The sequence below is a fragment of the Aspergillus melleus genome (assembly GCF_016097325.1).
Source record: "Aspergillus melleus strain CBS 546.65 chromosome Unknown contig4, whole genome shotgun sequence".
Classification (NCBI taxonomy): Eukaryota; Fungi; Ascomycota; class Eurotiomycetes; order Eurotiales; family Aspergillaceae; genus Aspergillus; species Aspergillus melleus.
The window spans coordinates 2,126,642-2,141,368 of record NW_025763373.1 but is presented as its reverse complement, the minus strand read 5'-3'; the positions used below and the strand labels follow the sequence as shown (position 1 = coordinate 2,141,368).

General features: G+C 52.5%; 5 protein-coding genes across 5 annotated transcripts; 3 read left to right on the top strand and 2 right to left on the bottom strand.

The window, feature by feature from the left end:
• Positions 1 to 150: 150 nt before the first annotated feature.
• Positions 151 to 1,567, bottom strand: LDX57_007657 (uncharacterized protein; the record flags this gene model as incomplete). The annotated part of the gene is made up of 2 exons (XM_046089373.1): positions 151 to 1,203; positions 1,292 to 1,567. The coding sequence occupies 2 exons, from the start codon at positions 1,565 to 1,567 to the stop codon at positions 151 to 153; spliced, it is 1,329 nt and encodes a 442-aa protein (XP_045945343.1).
• Positions 1,568 to 2,582: 1,015 nt separating this feature from the next.
• On the bottom strand, positions 2,583 to 6,877 carry GCV2 (glycine decarboxylase subunit P). The gene is made up of 2 exons (XM_046089372.1): positions 3,433 to 6,877; positions 2,583 to 3,374 (listed from the first exon to the last, which is right to left on the bottom strand). The coding sequence occupies exons 1-2, from the start codon at positions 6,566 to 6,568 to the stop codon at positions 3,319 to 3,321; spliced, it is 3,192 nt and encodes a 1,063-aa protein (XP_045945342.1). The 5' UTR covers positions 6,569 to 6,877; the 3' UTR covers positions 2,583 to 3,318.
• A 1,413-nt stretch (positions 6,878 to 8,290) lies between these two features.
• LDX57_007655 (uncharacterized protein) lies at positions 8,291 to 8,512 on the top strand (the record flags this gene model as incomplete). Its single annotated transcript, XM_046089371.1, has 1 exon — positions 8,291 to 8,512. The coding sequence occupies one exon, from the start codon at positions 8,291 to 8,293 to the stop codon at positions 8,510 to 8,512; it is 222 nt and encodes a 73-aa protein (XP_045945341.1).
• A 322-nt stretch (positions 8,513 to 8,834) lies between these two features.
• Positions 8,835 to 9,860, top strand: LDX57_007654 (putative MFS transporter; the record flags this gene model as incomplete). The annotated part of the gene is made up of 1 exon (XM_046089370.1): positions 8,835 to 9,860. One exon carries the CDS (start codon positions 8,835 to 8,837, stop codon positions 9,858 to 9,860), a length of 1,026 nt encoding a protein of 341 aa, XP_045945340.1.
• Positions 9,861 to 12,412: 2,552 nt separating this feature from the next.
• Positions 12,413 to 14,386, top strand: LDX57_007653 (putative phthalate transporter; the record flags this gene model as incomplete). Its single annotated transcript, XM_046089369.1, has 9 exons — positions 12,413 to 12,708; positions 12,762 to 12,801; positions 12,855 to 12,983; positions 13,033 to 13,102; positions 13,153 to 13,200; positions 13,253 to 13,398; positions 13,446 to 13,663; positions 13,725 to 14,186; positions 14,263 to 14,386. Exons 1-9 carry the CDS (start codon positions 12,488 to 12,490, stop codon positions 14,384 to 14,386), a joined length of 1,458 nt encoding a protein of 485 aa, XP_045945339.1. The 5' UTR covers positions 12,413 to 12,487.
• Between the last annotated feature and the right edge of the window lie 341 nt (positions 14,387 to 14,727).

The window sequence follows — 14,727 nt, the reverse complement described above, 5'->3', positions numbered from 1 at the left end:
ACCAGTAGAGTCAACTTATTCCAAATTGGCGGGTGAAACATCCGCAGGCATAAGCCCCGAATACATATGGATCTACTTCTCTCTCTCCATCAATCCTTACCCGCGCTCCCCGTATTCATCAGGGGAAATCCCAACCGACATTAGGAGCACCTAACGACCAGCTTCATGTCGCTCATTCGCCTGCCTGATAAACTCGTCCCGATATTCTTTCGCCAGGTCCTGGCTATTGCGATACGCGCTTAGACCCTGTTGGTAGGATTCCGGACTCCCGATCAAAGAATAATGCCCGATCTGGGTCATCACGTAATCTGTCTGACGGTCTGCGCCAGGGTTGATATTGCTCGGAGTCCGCGTCGGATGGGTCGCATAGATGCCCAGCGTTCCGTCATGGAAGGTAGAAGCGATCGAATAGGCGTGATTATCGTGGGTGGAATCATGTGCAGGGCCGGGAGCAGGCGCAGGATCAGAGCAATTGTCATCCTGTGGTCGGTTGATGCTATTGCTGCCGATGCTGATGCTGTTGCTGCTGTGGCGCCCCTCTTGCGCATGTCCATATTGCTGGAGGGAATGCATTGCTCGAGCGCCCAGAGCGCTATCATACAAGGCCTGACGTTTCAGCACATACGGCGAGCCACAGTGACCCTTTGCCTCGACGAAGAAATTAGGCGTGATGGGACGGCTGGTCTGCCGGGTCGGGATGATCTGGTCATTGAGCTGTTCCTGGACACGAGGATGCAGCTGGCAAGGCGGCGCGCCGTGGTACATATCAGGCTTAGCATTGGCGAGGGTGCCGTCCGTGAGCGGCGCCAGATTCGTGAATGGATGGTTGCCGCCATCATGGAAGGACGATTGTTGCGGACCATTGAGAATTGGAAGGATTTTTTGGATCACAAGTTGCTCGTCGGAGGTCCAGGCGTTTAGTTCTCTAAATTTTGTATATTCTTTGCGCAGGGAACCTTCAGACAATGCGAGAGACGGACGACGGGCTTGTAATTGTCTTTGAATATCGGCCATATTCTCCGGTTCGCCGACCTTAGTCCCATCTGAGTATCTAGCATCGGGCAAGAAAATACCGTGGTTGGCCATATGACTTTCAAAATGTGGGTCATAGACAGTCGTGTTTCCGGTCTTTGGAGTTGGTCCCCTGGAGCTGGAGTTGGTAGGATCCATTGAGTGCTGACTGAAGTGGACTGGGGCGGGATACTAGAAACAAGATTTGCCTAGTTAGTATGTATGCATCTATATCATCGAGAAGCGTCTTAGGCAAAGGGGATAGAGCGACTAAACCAACGTTTCTGATATCTGATAGATCTGGCCCTCCACGGTGGGAAAGCTTTCTGATCTCTTGTAAACAAGTAGCTGAGCAGTTGCGCAAGTAATCTGGAGCGAAGGTGTAAGAGCGAGAGGACGAGATACTCTGATCTAAGGATAAGAGGTGATATCGTCGGTCAGCTTCTCGCAGCGCGCTCTTGGTCAACCACAGCTTCGTGAGATTCTCCCAAAACAAGGGAGGAGGATGGAACGTGCGACGCTTCCGTTGTCGAGGCTGATGCTTGGAGGACGACATATAGGGATTCTTTACAGGTAGAGAAATCGAAGAGAAAGACGGTAAAGATTAAGAATCCGGGCCTGTTGGTGGGAGGCATTTCATGGGAACCTAAGATAAAGAGATTACTGTGAAACAAGCATGATCGGGCTGGCGGTTGGATTAGAACAAAGAGAATGGGTAGCATCACCACAAAGCATCCTTTATCCTGATCCCCTGATCATTATCCACATCACTATTTCAATGCGCGATCTAGGTGCCATGCAACAGCCAGGATGATTGTATAGTCGTAAGCAGGAGCTTCGCGCCATGAGGTCAAGGAGGAGCTGAGGTCATACCGTAAGCGAGCAGGTAGATCAGAGGATCGGAGGGCATCGTGTGCTCAATTTACTCTTCGGAACTCTTACCCTGCAACCAGGGGTTTGTCGCAGGCAGTTTGCGACCGAGAGCGATGTTTTGTGGCGGAGCAAATCGGTAAATTCTAGGAATACGAGGTGGTGTTTCTAGGATTTTGTTTGTCCCTCTTAACTATCAAATCACCATGTCTGAATATAATCGATCTTCCGATTTCTGAGCAACGAAGGGATATTTTACCAGGCTTTTTTGATTAGTGATGGAGCTCGTGAGGTGTGGAATGCTTGAACTGTACAGGTCTCGAAGACCGCTGACGAGCTATATCCACTATGGGCCACATTTAGACTAACTACATGTATGTTTCGGTCATGATGTGGACAAAGCAGAATAAGACAGACAATATTTTTAGCTAAGAGAAGCCACGTAAATGTAGACTCTAATAGCGAAACGCTGATAATAACTATTTTGAAGCGGCTTCGGTGGTTAAGTCACCCAGTCCTCATTCTACTGGGGGCCAACAATACGAGGATGTTTTCATCGCTGATGGCCAAATAATGGCATAGAGGACAATTTCGTCTCTGGGCGAGCTTATTACTCTTTATAGTCTGGTATATCTATTGTTGATGCATGAGTACGTAAGATAGATTATGCTTAAAAGATATCGAATTTTATATCCTTAATATGATAATACTATTCTCTATAGAGATATCTCTTAATGACCTAGTTTTGGGTTACGCTCTTAGTAACTCTAACGTTTATATGAGGTAAAAGAAAATTTAAGAAATTTTACAGAATTCGAACTAAGAAAGATTATGACTTTAGGAGATTCCTTTCACAGGGCTCCTTGAAAATCGAAAAAAGTGTCAGCTATTCTCCGCTGAAACCCTGTTTGTGAAGGAAAGGCTAGAGTAGAGTAGCTGGGTCGCATTCTACGGAAAAGCTAAATATAGGCAAAGAAGATTCTTAGAAGGAGAGAATACCGATAAATCGAGCTGAGGGAATGTGAAGATAGAGATGAAACACGACTTTGATAACTTTACCAAGGAACCGACCTTTGATCTGGTATGAACACCGATTGTTAAAGTTTGCCTATGGAGATAAAACGCTTAGCTTTGCAGCAAGGTCTTATAGATAAATGTCTATGATCATACAGGTACGAGCTACTCCGTATGTCGAGAACAGTTGAAGGCTAGTAAGTGAGGGACAGGGTCCCATAGCTCTTGTATCATGCTAGGTATGTCTAAGGAATATAACGCCCACATCCCAGTATCTATAAGGATTATGTTGAATCTTGCGTGTCGCCACCACCGCGACTATGTCACCCCAAGTCCAACCAAATATTCAGTGTAAATGTTGAAGAGAACAAGAACAGGCAGGTAAAAACAAACAATTCGTAAAGAGTAACATGGGTATCATATCTAGTCGGTATCTTCAACAGGTCCGCATGTGCAGAACAGGTTCTGATCACCATAGGCTGTACAGTCGTTAGCATATATAGGTTTATAAGATTGTTGCTGCGGAAGGTGACTTACCATCATCCACTCGCGTGACCGACGGCCAGAACTTCTTCTCCAGAAGCCACGACACGGGGTACGCGGCGGCCTCCCGCGTGTACGGGCGGTTCCACTCGGTAGCCAGAAGGTCACGTTGCGTGTGCGGTGCCATCTTCAGCACGTTGCCCTCGCGAGGCTGGGCGCCGCTCTCGACGGCAGCAATCTCCTGGCGGATAGAGATCAGGGCGTCGCAGAATCGGTCCAGCTCGGCCTTGCTCTCCGACTCCGTCGGCTCGATCATCAGGGTGTTGGACACGGGCCACGACATCGTGGGCGCGTGGAATCCATAGTCTTGCAGACGCTTGGCGATATCGATCGCCTCAACGCCGCAGGTATCCTTGAACTTGCGCACATCGAGGATGAATTCGTGTGCGCAGCGACCGTTATCGTTGGTGTACAGGATAGGGTAGTGTTCCTTGAGGCGGGAAAGGATGTAGTTTGCGTTGAGCAAGGTGATCTTGGTCGCGTGCGTGAGGCCCTTGGCGCCCATCATGTTGATGTAGTTGAAGGTGATGGGCAGGATGCTGGCGCTACCCCAGGGGGCGGCACTGATCGGGGGCGAGGAGGATTCCGAGCGCTTAGACACCAGGTATTCGCTACCGGGGTGGGAGGGGAGGTATGCGCGCAGGTGCTCGGCAACGCCGATGGGCCCAACGCCGGGGCCACCACCGCCGTGGGGAATACAGAAGGTCTTGTGCAGGTTCAGATGGCACACGTCGGCACCGATCTCACCGGGGGAGCAGAGACCGATTTGCGCGTTCATGTTGGCGCCGTCCATGTAGACCTGACCGCCGTGCTGGTGCACGAGCTCGCAGGCCTGCTTGATGCCGGGCTCGTACACACCAAACGTGCTGGGGTAGGTGATCATGACGGCGGCAAGCTCGTCCTTGTGCTTCTCGCACTTAGCCTTCAGGTCCTCGAGGTCCAGGTTGCCCGTCTTGGTGTCGCATTTGATGGTGACAACTCGCATGCCGGCCATAGCGGCACTAGCAGGGTTGGTTCCGTGCGCCGACACGGGGATCAAGCAAATGTTGCGCTTGGAGCCTCCGTTGGCCTCCTGGTACTTCTTAATCACACGCAGACCAGCAAACTCACCCTGGGCACCGGAGTTGGGTTGAACGGTAACTTCAGCCATACCCGTGATGTCCGCCAGCTGCTGCTCCAGATCGTCGATCATCTGAGTGTAGCCCTTGGCAACGTCCGAAGGCATGAAGGGGTGCATCTGGGAGAATTCAGGCCACGAGATGGGGATCATCTCGGATGTCGCATTGAGCTTCATCGTGCACGAGCCGAGGGGAATCATGGAGTGGGCCAGCGACAGATCCTTGGATTCCAAGTGGTGGATGTACCTAAGCATTTCCGTCTCCGAGTGATGAGTGTTGAACACGGGATGGGTCAGATAAGGCGAGGTACGCTCCAAGCTGGCGGGGATGGGGGCAAGGCCGAGATCCTCCTCCAGGGTGACCTCGCCCTTGTTGGCATGAGTGGCAAACACCTGCAGAATGGATTTCACCTCCTCGCGCCCGACCGTTTCGTCCAACGAGATACCGACCTTATTGGGGGCGACCTGGCGGAGGAAGATGTGCTGCGCGCGAGCGGCGGCAACGATGGCCTGCGCCTCCTCGCTGCTGGGAAGCTCCACGGTGAGGGTGTCGAACACAACACCGCCATCGGCAGCGTTGGTTTTGATGGGAACGTTGAAGCCCAGGGCTGCAAGCTTGGTCTGCAGAGTCGTGGTCATGGACATGATGCGCTGCGCAATAGCCTTCAGACCCGTAGGACCATGGTAGACGGCGTACATGGCGCTCATGTTGGCCAGTAGAGCCTGAGCCGTGCAAATGTTGCTAGTAGCCTTCTCACGACGAATGTGCTGCTCTCGCGTCTGCAGAGCCAATCTCAAGGCACGGTTGCCCGACCGATCTTTCGAGACACCGACCACACGTCCGGGGACTTTGCGCTTGTACTTGTCCGCGCACGCGAAGAAGGCAGCATGGGGACCGCCGTAGCCCATCGGCACACCCAGTCGCTGAGCGCTACCAAAAGCAATGTCGGCACCGAATTCGCCGGGCGCCTTCAGGACAGTCAAGGCCAACAGGTCCGTGGCAACACTGAAGGTACCGCCAGTAGCGTGGATGGTATCACTCAGCGACTGGAAGTCGTAGAGACCACCCTCGGTGTCGGGATATTGGGCGAGCACACCGATGAGGTTGTCACTCTGCTCCTTGACCAGCTTGAAATCGTCCGCCAAGATATCTCCGACGACCAGGTTGATACCGAATCCTTCGGCACGCGACCGCATTACCTCCAGGGTCTGAGGGTGGCAGAGATGGGAAATGACGTAGGTCTTGCCGGGCTTCTTCTGCTTTGCCATGGGAAGAGTAGCGAACGACATGGTCATGGCTTCCGCAGCAGCGGTGGCTTCGTCGAGAACGGAGGCATTAGCAAACGGCAGACCCGTCAGGTCGGCCGTCAAAGTCTGGAAGTTCAGAAGCGATTCCAGACGACCTTGACTGATTTCAGGCTGGTAGGGGGTGTAACTGGTGTACCAGGCCGGGTTCTCCAGGACATTACGGAGGATGACGGGGGGTACGATGGTGGGATAATAGCCCGTGCCCAGGTATGTCTTCCCCGACACGTCGATCTGTTTCCGATAGGTATCCAGCAGCTTCAGCATGTCCGTCTCTCCCAGACCACCATGCACATTGTCCCGAGCCAACTTGGCGTTGGTATGAGGAGCGCTAACGTCGAGGTCCTTCTTCGACAGAATGTCGGTGGGAAGGACCTGTTTCACGAACTCGTCGAGCGAGGCCACCGGAGGGTCCAGCGTTGCCAACATCTCCTTCGCAGCGTCCGGCGAAGGGCCAATGTGCCGGCGGGGGAAGGTATCGAGGGGCTGGAAGACATCTCGAGGATGAGGATCACCATGGTCCGTCACCGAGCTGGTGTAGACGGCTCTCCGGGCGGTTGCCGATTGTTCTGAGGTGGTGTGCAGGGAGCGACGAGCGGAGAGGAAGGGCGGGGATCTGCGGAGAGCCACAGGAGGCAGGGAAGAATGCAATCGAGTGCGTAGAGCCAGCTGGCGAGCGCCTCGAAGGGCGCACCAGGTCGCAGCCATGGTCAATTAAGGAGGAGACGCCAATGGACCGCAGCGGTGCTGGTTTGGCCAGGCCAAAGGATACGCGGGAAAGAAGGGATGGGGATGGAAAGCGTGGAGGAGATAAGACACGGTCTCTCAACTACCACACATTCAATTCATGAAAGGGAAGAAAGAAGAGGAAGCAGGGATGTAGAAGGAGAAGAGAAGAAGAGAGGAAAAAGAGCTGATAAAAAAAAAGCTCCCCTCTTGAACCACGAGAATGGACAAGATCGGATTATCGTTTGGCGGGCAAAAACCGCGGGCGATAAGCGTCGCGCACGGAAAACTGCGATAACACGCGCCTCCGGGCCAATCAGGGAGCTGTCGGGACCCGCCCGGCGCTACTCCCCGCGACCGATAAGGACCCGTTTCCCGCGGGAAAGTCCGCGGTGTTGCATTAGCAGGTATATAACTTTCCCCCTCATAGTTCTTACCTACCTTGGTATATTTTCATGACTAGTCAGTCCACCGCGCTCCGGATGCGCGACCGCATCCCATTTGATCGGGTGGACTAGTACGGATGAGAAGAATCCCACGTTGTTTCCACTGTCGGAGTACACTTGGTCTGGGATGGAGCTGCGGGGAGGGAAAGTCGGCGAAGACTCCGGGTGACTCGACTGGTCCGAGCTCGGCATCTAGATCTCTCTCCGTTCTCGCTTCCTTTTCCCTCCCTTCCTCTCTCCTCTTCAATTGACACCGATAAGCATCACTCGCCTCCCCCTTAAAATATCCCAAAGCGACCATGGATAACCGCAGATGCCGGGAATTTCCCCTCCAATAATCAGGTTTCGCATCGACTGTTGCTTATCTGCCCACACGCATCTTGATCAGTTGACTAGCTTGTCCCGGCCTTGGACAACCTCTATGTCATCTTGGAAGTGATGGGTGTCATCGGCGACGTTCCAGGTCCTGGATGGGAGCCAGGTCCATGAGGAGAAGCTATCAACCATGAGCTATGCCATTGTTCGTGCAGGCTAATCGAAATGAAATCACTGTCATGGTACACAGCGTTTCATGTTGATTCAAGAATAGGCCGTGGAACAGACCAGAGCCGAGATAGTATGACTAGTGAGTAGTGACCGTCCGTCCTTCCTGTTGATCTGCTGGGCGCAAATTGTCCAGAACTGAATCTGGGAGTGTCGGTATCATTTCTTTGAGATGATAAGACCTATGACAAATTGTGAGAACTTCTACGGAGTAAAGTGAAGGCAAATGGAAGAGATTCCGTGGATGCCTGGTCAGTCAGGCAAGTGGGGAAATGATGCCTTACAGCTGAGGCCGGGAAGTTGCAGGAAGATTCTGCGGTCTGTGTGCCTCTTAGCGCGTCGAACTTTTTCAATCTTTGGCTGGCAACGTGGATCATTCCGTCACCGTTATCCATCTGCCCTTTCAACTATATTTTAGGCCCTTCACAGCATGAGCCTGTCCGCCACTCAGCGCGCGAGGTTTCTGTTATCGCCCTCCGAAACTTGGCAGGCACTCCAGCTCTTGCAGCATGGTCTGGAGCTCCCTGCTTCAGCTTTAAAAAAGTCCCGCAGGCTGGCAACCCGATCTCGCTTGCCTTGCTCTTTTTTCCTCCTTCCTCCCACCAACTAATCTTATTTCTCAATCCCATCCATTTGGTGCATCCGTTGATTCTCTTCTCGTCATTTTGTATTTATGTCATATATTTCCTCTCAATGCTAGTTGTGAATCTATATCATGTCCCTCGTACAGCATGTTTCTGCCATTGACGGTGTCGATCGCGAACCTGAGCCCGACGACGACACGACCGATACTACGGCAGTCTCGGCCAATTTGGATGGACTCGCTCCCATCCGACGGAAGATTAGCTACGATGTGTTCCCTCCACCTGCCCCGGAGATCGACGATAAGCACGCGACCGCGGCGTACAAGGTGTCGGACATAAGGCGTTTGGGTTAGTTACCTGACCTGCGGTTTCCATGCATTGGTGTGCGGAATTGAACATTGCTGATTTCTTCAGTCCAGGTAATTGTCACTGTTCTTGCTTGTTGGTTTGCCTCGGGCATTGTGTTTGGTTTTGCGGCGTTGAAGCCGGTCCTGGTCGAAGAGGGGGTCTATCGCAACCTGTGTACCGCCGAGGAATTGCAACGCGACGTGGAGCTTTGCTACAAACAAGATCTGAAGTGTGTTTGCTTGGACTGGATTATATTTTCCGTGGCGCTAGAATCTAACAATAATCAGGTTGAATCTATTTTTCACGGTCGGATCGATCACGGCCAACATGTCGGCTCTTCCGGTCGGAACCATCCTGGACCGTTTCGGCTCGCGCGTTTGTGGCTTTGCGGGCTGCTTCGCATTAACCATGGGTTGTCTCTTTATGGCTGCCTCCTTTTCATGGCCGGGATTCGATGGCTACATACTCGGGAATCTCTTTCTGGCTCTCGGCGGGACCTTCATTTTCGTCCCCTCATTCCAGATCGCCAACGCCTTTCCACGGTATGCCGGAACCATCGTCGCTCTGGTCACCGGTGCATTCGATGCGTCTGCGGCGATCTACCTATTCTACCACCTCATCTACGAAGTCGATCGTCAGAAGTTCAGCCCGAAAAGGTTTTTCCTGACCTACCTGGTCGTCCCCGCGATGATCTTCGTCTCGCTGCTCACCATCATGCCGGCCCATGATTACCAGAGCTCCCGTTTGCTGCAGTCCAAGATCGAGAAGGCAACGGACGCAACGCGGGATGTACACGAGTCGGACGAAGACATCGAGAGTGACTCCGAGCTTCGGCGCATTCGACAGGAGCGCGCAGCCCGCCGACGCGACAAGATCGACAAAATCAACGGGGTGCTAGGCGATGAAGACGAGCGCAGACAGCGTGAGCTGGACGAGGAGGACCGTCACAACGTCAGCACCGTCTGGGGAGTTCTTCACGGGCAGCCGGCCCACAAGCAGATGGCCACGCCGTGGTTTATCTTGATTACGCTGATGACGGTCCTGCAAATGCTGCGGATGAATTATTTCATCGCCACCATTCGGTCGCAGTATGAGTACATGCTGCATTCGGAGCTGCAGGCCGATTGGATCAACCGCTTCTTTGATATCGCCCTGCCTGTCGGCGGTGTCATCTCGACTCCTTTTATCGGACTGATTCTCGACCATTTCAGCGTCCCGGCCACACTTCTCGTCATCGTCGTATGCACCACTGCGATTGGGGTTCTGAATTCTGTGCCAGCGCTGTGGACTGGCTACGTGACCATTGCACTGTTTGTGCTTCTCCGACCGCTATATTACTCGGCCATGTCGTAAGTATCCGTTGTCTTGACATAAGCCTTGATATGAGACCTCCTGCTAACAACTTCGCAGCGACTACACTACCAAAGTATTTGGATTTGCCACGTTCGGTCGCGTTTACGGCACGATCATCTGTCTGTCCGGTCTGGTGAACTTCTCCCAGTACGGACTGGACTCGCTCACCCACGGGCCACTTAAGGGTAACCCCATCCCAATCAATATATTCTTTGCATGCGCGGGATTCGTAATCGGCACGGCACTGGTGGGATACGTGTATATTGCCGGACGACGCTTGAGCGAGAAACAACTGGAGGACGCTGAGGACGAGGAACGGGAGCGATTGATCCGGGAAGAAGACGAAGAGGACGAGGAAAACGAAGTTTAATTTTCACGATCATCCCCGCTGTCAATATCGATAGGAATAGATAGAGGTCGCGCTATTCTCACCAGGGGATAACGTAACGAGGTAATTGTCATGATTCATGAAGTGATCCTGCCAGGAGTATGATTGTTAGTCCACAAATATGGGTAACCCCTCGCGTGGAGCATAGAATCCCCCGTAGTTCCGAGGCATATAGTTCCTATGTTTTATGATCCATGATCCATGGTCCATAGTCCATGGTAAGTTCGAAACCTTCGCTCAGACAGCCAGATGGACTTTCTTTGTTTGATTCGGGTGGAGAAAACCTTCTTCTGTTCGGTGTCTCCGTCTACTATATACTTCCTACCTCTATACCATCTACCAGCGCCACCAGAACCAGCAAGCCACGTTACACAGGAGCTACCAACCACCGAGAAATATATACCAAGGTAATAGACACGGACATACCCCGACCCCAGAAGGAACACCGAGAACGCCGGCGCCAACAACAGTGCCTTTAAAGAAAAAAACAAAAAAGGAATGAAATTAAATGAAAAAAATCCGAGTCAACAACCCAAAGATCAAGCTTTCCCCGAGAACCCGACTGAGACGATGATGTCTTCTCCACCTACCCGACAAGACCTCCTTGATTACCGATGAATGGGTAGATGGTTTCGCATCAGGTCGTCTGCGCTAGGCGAAGACGGGAAAGAGAGCCGTTATGGGATCGTCCTGTCCTGTTAAGATCGGCTTGCAAAAGGGGGACGGGAAGGCGGGGATAGGATGTGATGGACATGGATGGTGTGTTGATCTGTTTTGGGATTTTGCGGGGGAAGGTTTTGCTTGACTGTTTTTCTTTTTTCTTCCACTGGGTTGGACAGAGTGTCTGTGTTTATCTTAGAGTAATAATAAAACCTATCGCCTAGGTAGAATGTACCGGGTAAGGTTTATGTACTGCAAATTGCACAGGCATAGGAGATTACGGAATAAGTTCTAATCTCTCCACAAGGTATGACTCCTATCGGCCGGAGATAGACAGAAATGAGATAGACCGCCACTTCCTCGACTCGTCTCCATTAAAAAGCTCCCACGAACCACTCAAATCCGCCTAAAGAGACAGCCCACCTAATCTGAGGGGGATCGACCCCCCGCGCAAGGAAAGAGCACCGACCAGTCCGGGTTCCATAATCGATACCCAATCTACCAAGCGAGCAGGTAGAGAGTATCGGATGCATCGTGCCCTCAAAGCCAGATCCAGGAAATAAAGACCAAGAAAGCTAGTCGGTCAAAAGCTAGGTACCGGCCTCTCGGGATTTGGGAGCCCCCAGTAAGAAGACGAGACAGGGGAACCACCCGAGGCTCACTTGCACAAAACAGTAGGGACTGGGGATGCTGGAAGAATCTGCCGAAGGGGACACGAACAGCCAAGGGAAATAAGAGTGAATACGCGCATTGGCACGGGAAAAGACGGGCGTGAGTGACTCCCAGTGCACGTCTGTGGAACGGTGGCGAGTTGATCAGTTGGTCAGACCGGGATGGGGCGGGTTCTGGAGAGGTAGCGTGATATACCTACTGAAGTAGTTAACGAGAGCTCATTCATTAATGGGAAGTAGAAAGACTGGCTCCGAGTTTCGAGTGACCACCTTCCGAGACGAGGAAACCTAGACGAAGGAAAAGAGGGACCGACCACGAGACAAACGGAAACGCCATGGCTAGAGACAGGATTCCATGCACTGGTTCCGGCCGGAGGAAACCAAGCCAGCAAATCTCGAGCAAGCGAATGGGCAACAGTCGCCAAGCTGCCAAGGAGGATGTCTTGATGTCAGTATCACTAACTAGTAGTAACTATCTTCCCCGCATCCTTCGCCTTCCCCACAATAGACCGAGCTGGCCCCAAAAGCTGGGGAAGGAGTGTCCCCCGTAGTCCAGTGAATGACACCCATTTCTTTGTTACTCTCCCCAGGCCGAGGTACATCCTGGAATTCCAATCGGCTATTGCAAAGCCTGGGCTGGTCGGCACTTTCCGTGGTCTGAGAGCGAATCATTCACAAATTAACCCGTCCGTTGAACATGGAGGGGTTACCTGGTTTGGTTTCGAGATGCGTTTCGTTGCAAGGCCCTAATGTGCCACCCTGCTACCGCGCCCTGTTGTCCAACACGTCCTGCAAGAACTACATATATCGTCGACCCTGCACATCGCTGATCTTGTTCCTCTTCTACTTGTTTATTTCTATCAACTAATTCTTTGCACATTCATTGCGACGCCTCAACTCTCCCAGCCATGTCGCGCTCAAATAGCGAGAAGGCGGTTCCCAGCATCGACAAGATCGAGGACGTGAACCAACCTGCCCTGAACGATGTCGACTACGATGAGGAGTACTCCTACGCCGAGCAGCGCAAGATCATCCATCGCATTGACCGTCGTCTGGTCACGATGACCGGTCTGGCATACTGCGTGTCGCTGATGGACCGAACCAATCTCAGTATGGCCGCGGTGGCCGGGTAGGTCTTGCATCGACGATGGTGGTCCAGCGCGGATGCTAATTGGAAAATAGAATGACCAAGGATTTGGAGCTGTATATTGGCCAACGCTACGTGAGTCTCCTTATCCCAATAAGGGGACCTTTTAACTAATCCCTATCATACAGTCTATTATCGTACTCATCTTCTTCGTGCCCTATGTCATCTTCCAGCCCCCCATGACCGTGATCACTCGTAAAATGGGTCCGACTTTCTTCCTCGGAGCTATCGTGGTATCTTGGGGCGCGATCCTGGTGGTAAGTGGTCTTGTCGCGGTTTTGTGCACGCTCTGACAAATATCTCTAGGGAATGGGTTTCACAAAGAATTGGGAGCAGATGGTCGGATGCCGCGTGCTACTCGGTCTTCTCGAAGCAGGTTCGTACAGTTTGTCTGGCATGCCACCGACCACGAACTCATGTTTCTAGGTTACTTTCCCGGCTGCGTTTATCTGCTGTCTAGTTGGTACACTCGATGTAAGCTCCCTTGCAACACCCGCCCCTGTCTTACATCTGCTGACGGCCCCAGTCGACGTGCAAAAGCGATTCTCGGTCTTCTACCTCATCGGCTGCGTTGCATCCGCATTTGCCGGTATTCTTGCGTTCGGCTTGATGCAGATGCAAGGACTCCAAGGTCTTGAGGGTTGGCGATGGATCTTCATCATGGAGGGAGTGGTATGTCACAGCTGGCACTATGAGAGTCAGAATACTAAGTCTGCCAGATCACCGGAATCATCGGTATTCTGACCCTGATTTTCCTGGTCGATTTCCCCGACAGGGCCCACAAATCCTGGCGCTTCCTCACCGAGAAGGAGAGCTCGTTTATCGTGCGACGTATCAACCGGGACCGTTCCGATGCCGACGTGGAGCCGTTTAATCTCAAACGCTTCCTCGCCCCGGCCCTGGACATGAAGATCTGGGGATTTGCCATGATTTTCTTGTAGGCCTTCATCCAATCAACATCTCCCAGGTATAGCTCTCACTAATGCCAACCACCTCAGCTGCTCCACCACCGTCACCTACGCCATCGCCTACTTCCTCCCCATCATCCTCCAACAAGGCATGGGCTACGACGTCGGCGCCGCCCAATGCCTCGTCGCCCCGCCCTTCGCCCTCGCCGGACTGGTCATGTACGCCACCGCCTGGGTCGGCGATCGGTACCGCATGCGCGGCGCCATCGTGGTCTTCAACGCCTGCCTCTGCATCATCGGCCTCCCCATCATGGGCTTCGCCAAGGGCAACGCGGCCCGCTACGTAGGCGTGTTCTTCAGCGTCGCAGGCTCCAACTCCAACGTCCCCGCCGTGATGGCGTACCAGGCCAACAACGTGCGTGGACAATGGACTCGCGCCCTGTCCAGCGCCACGCTGGTCGGATTCGGCGGTATCGGCGGTATCGTGAGTAGTTTGGTTTTCCGGACCGAGGACGCGCCGAATTATCGGCCGGGTATGTGGACGACTATTGCGTGAGTTTCCCCCCTTCACCCCTTTAATTGGGTGTTTTATGTTCAAGGAGGGTAGGGGAAGGCTAATGGGATATAGGTGCAATCTATTGATTCTGGTGATTGTTGGTCTGCTGAGTTTGTGGTTCCGTCATTCGAATAAGCAGGCTGATCAGGGGAAGAGGGTGATTGAGCAGGATCCTAACTTCCGGTATACCTTGTAAGCTTGACGATATGATGATGATGATGATGATTGAACGATGGAGGTTGCACTACATGGATCCAGATGAGATCATTCAGGTAATCAATTAGTCAATTGAATAGCAACCATTGCGAGAATCTACAGTACATACCACCCAGACCCTTGTAACAAATCCAATAACCCCAAGCGCCTATCTATCTATCCATCTATCACCCCCCATCTGCACAGAGAAAGAACATTTCATAAAAATAGAAGCAGAAGGAGAGCAGTCTACATTGAGTGGGCAACCGAGCAATGCATGTATCTAGGGTTCCAGAGAACCCCAACAAATCCCTCTCATCAAGACTCATAAAACCAACGATG

Coding starts and splice junctions, on each gene's coding strand:
- GCV2 (XM_046089372.1), bottom strand. CDS start 6,568: ATGGCTGCGACCTGGTGCGCCCTTCGAGGCGCTCGCCAGCTGGCTCTA. Junction 3,375..3,432: donor GGTCACGCGAGTGGATGATG/GTAAGTCACCTT, acceptor ACGACTGTACAG/CCTATGGTGATCAGAACCTG.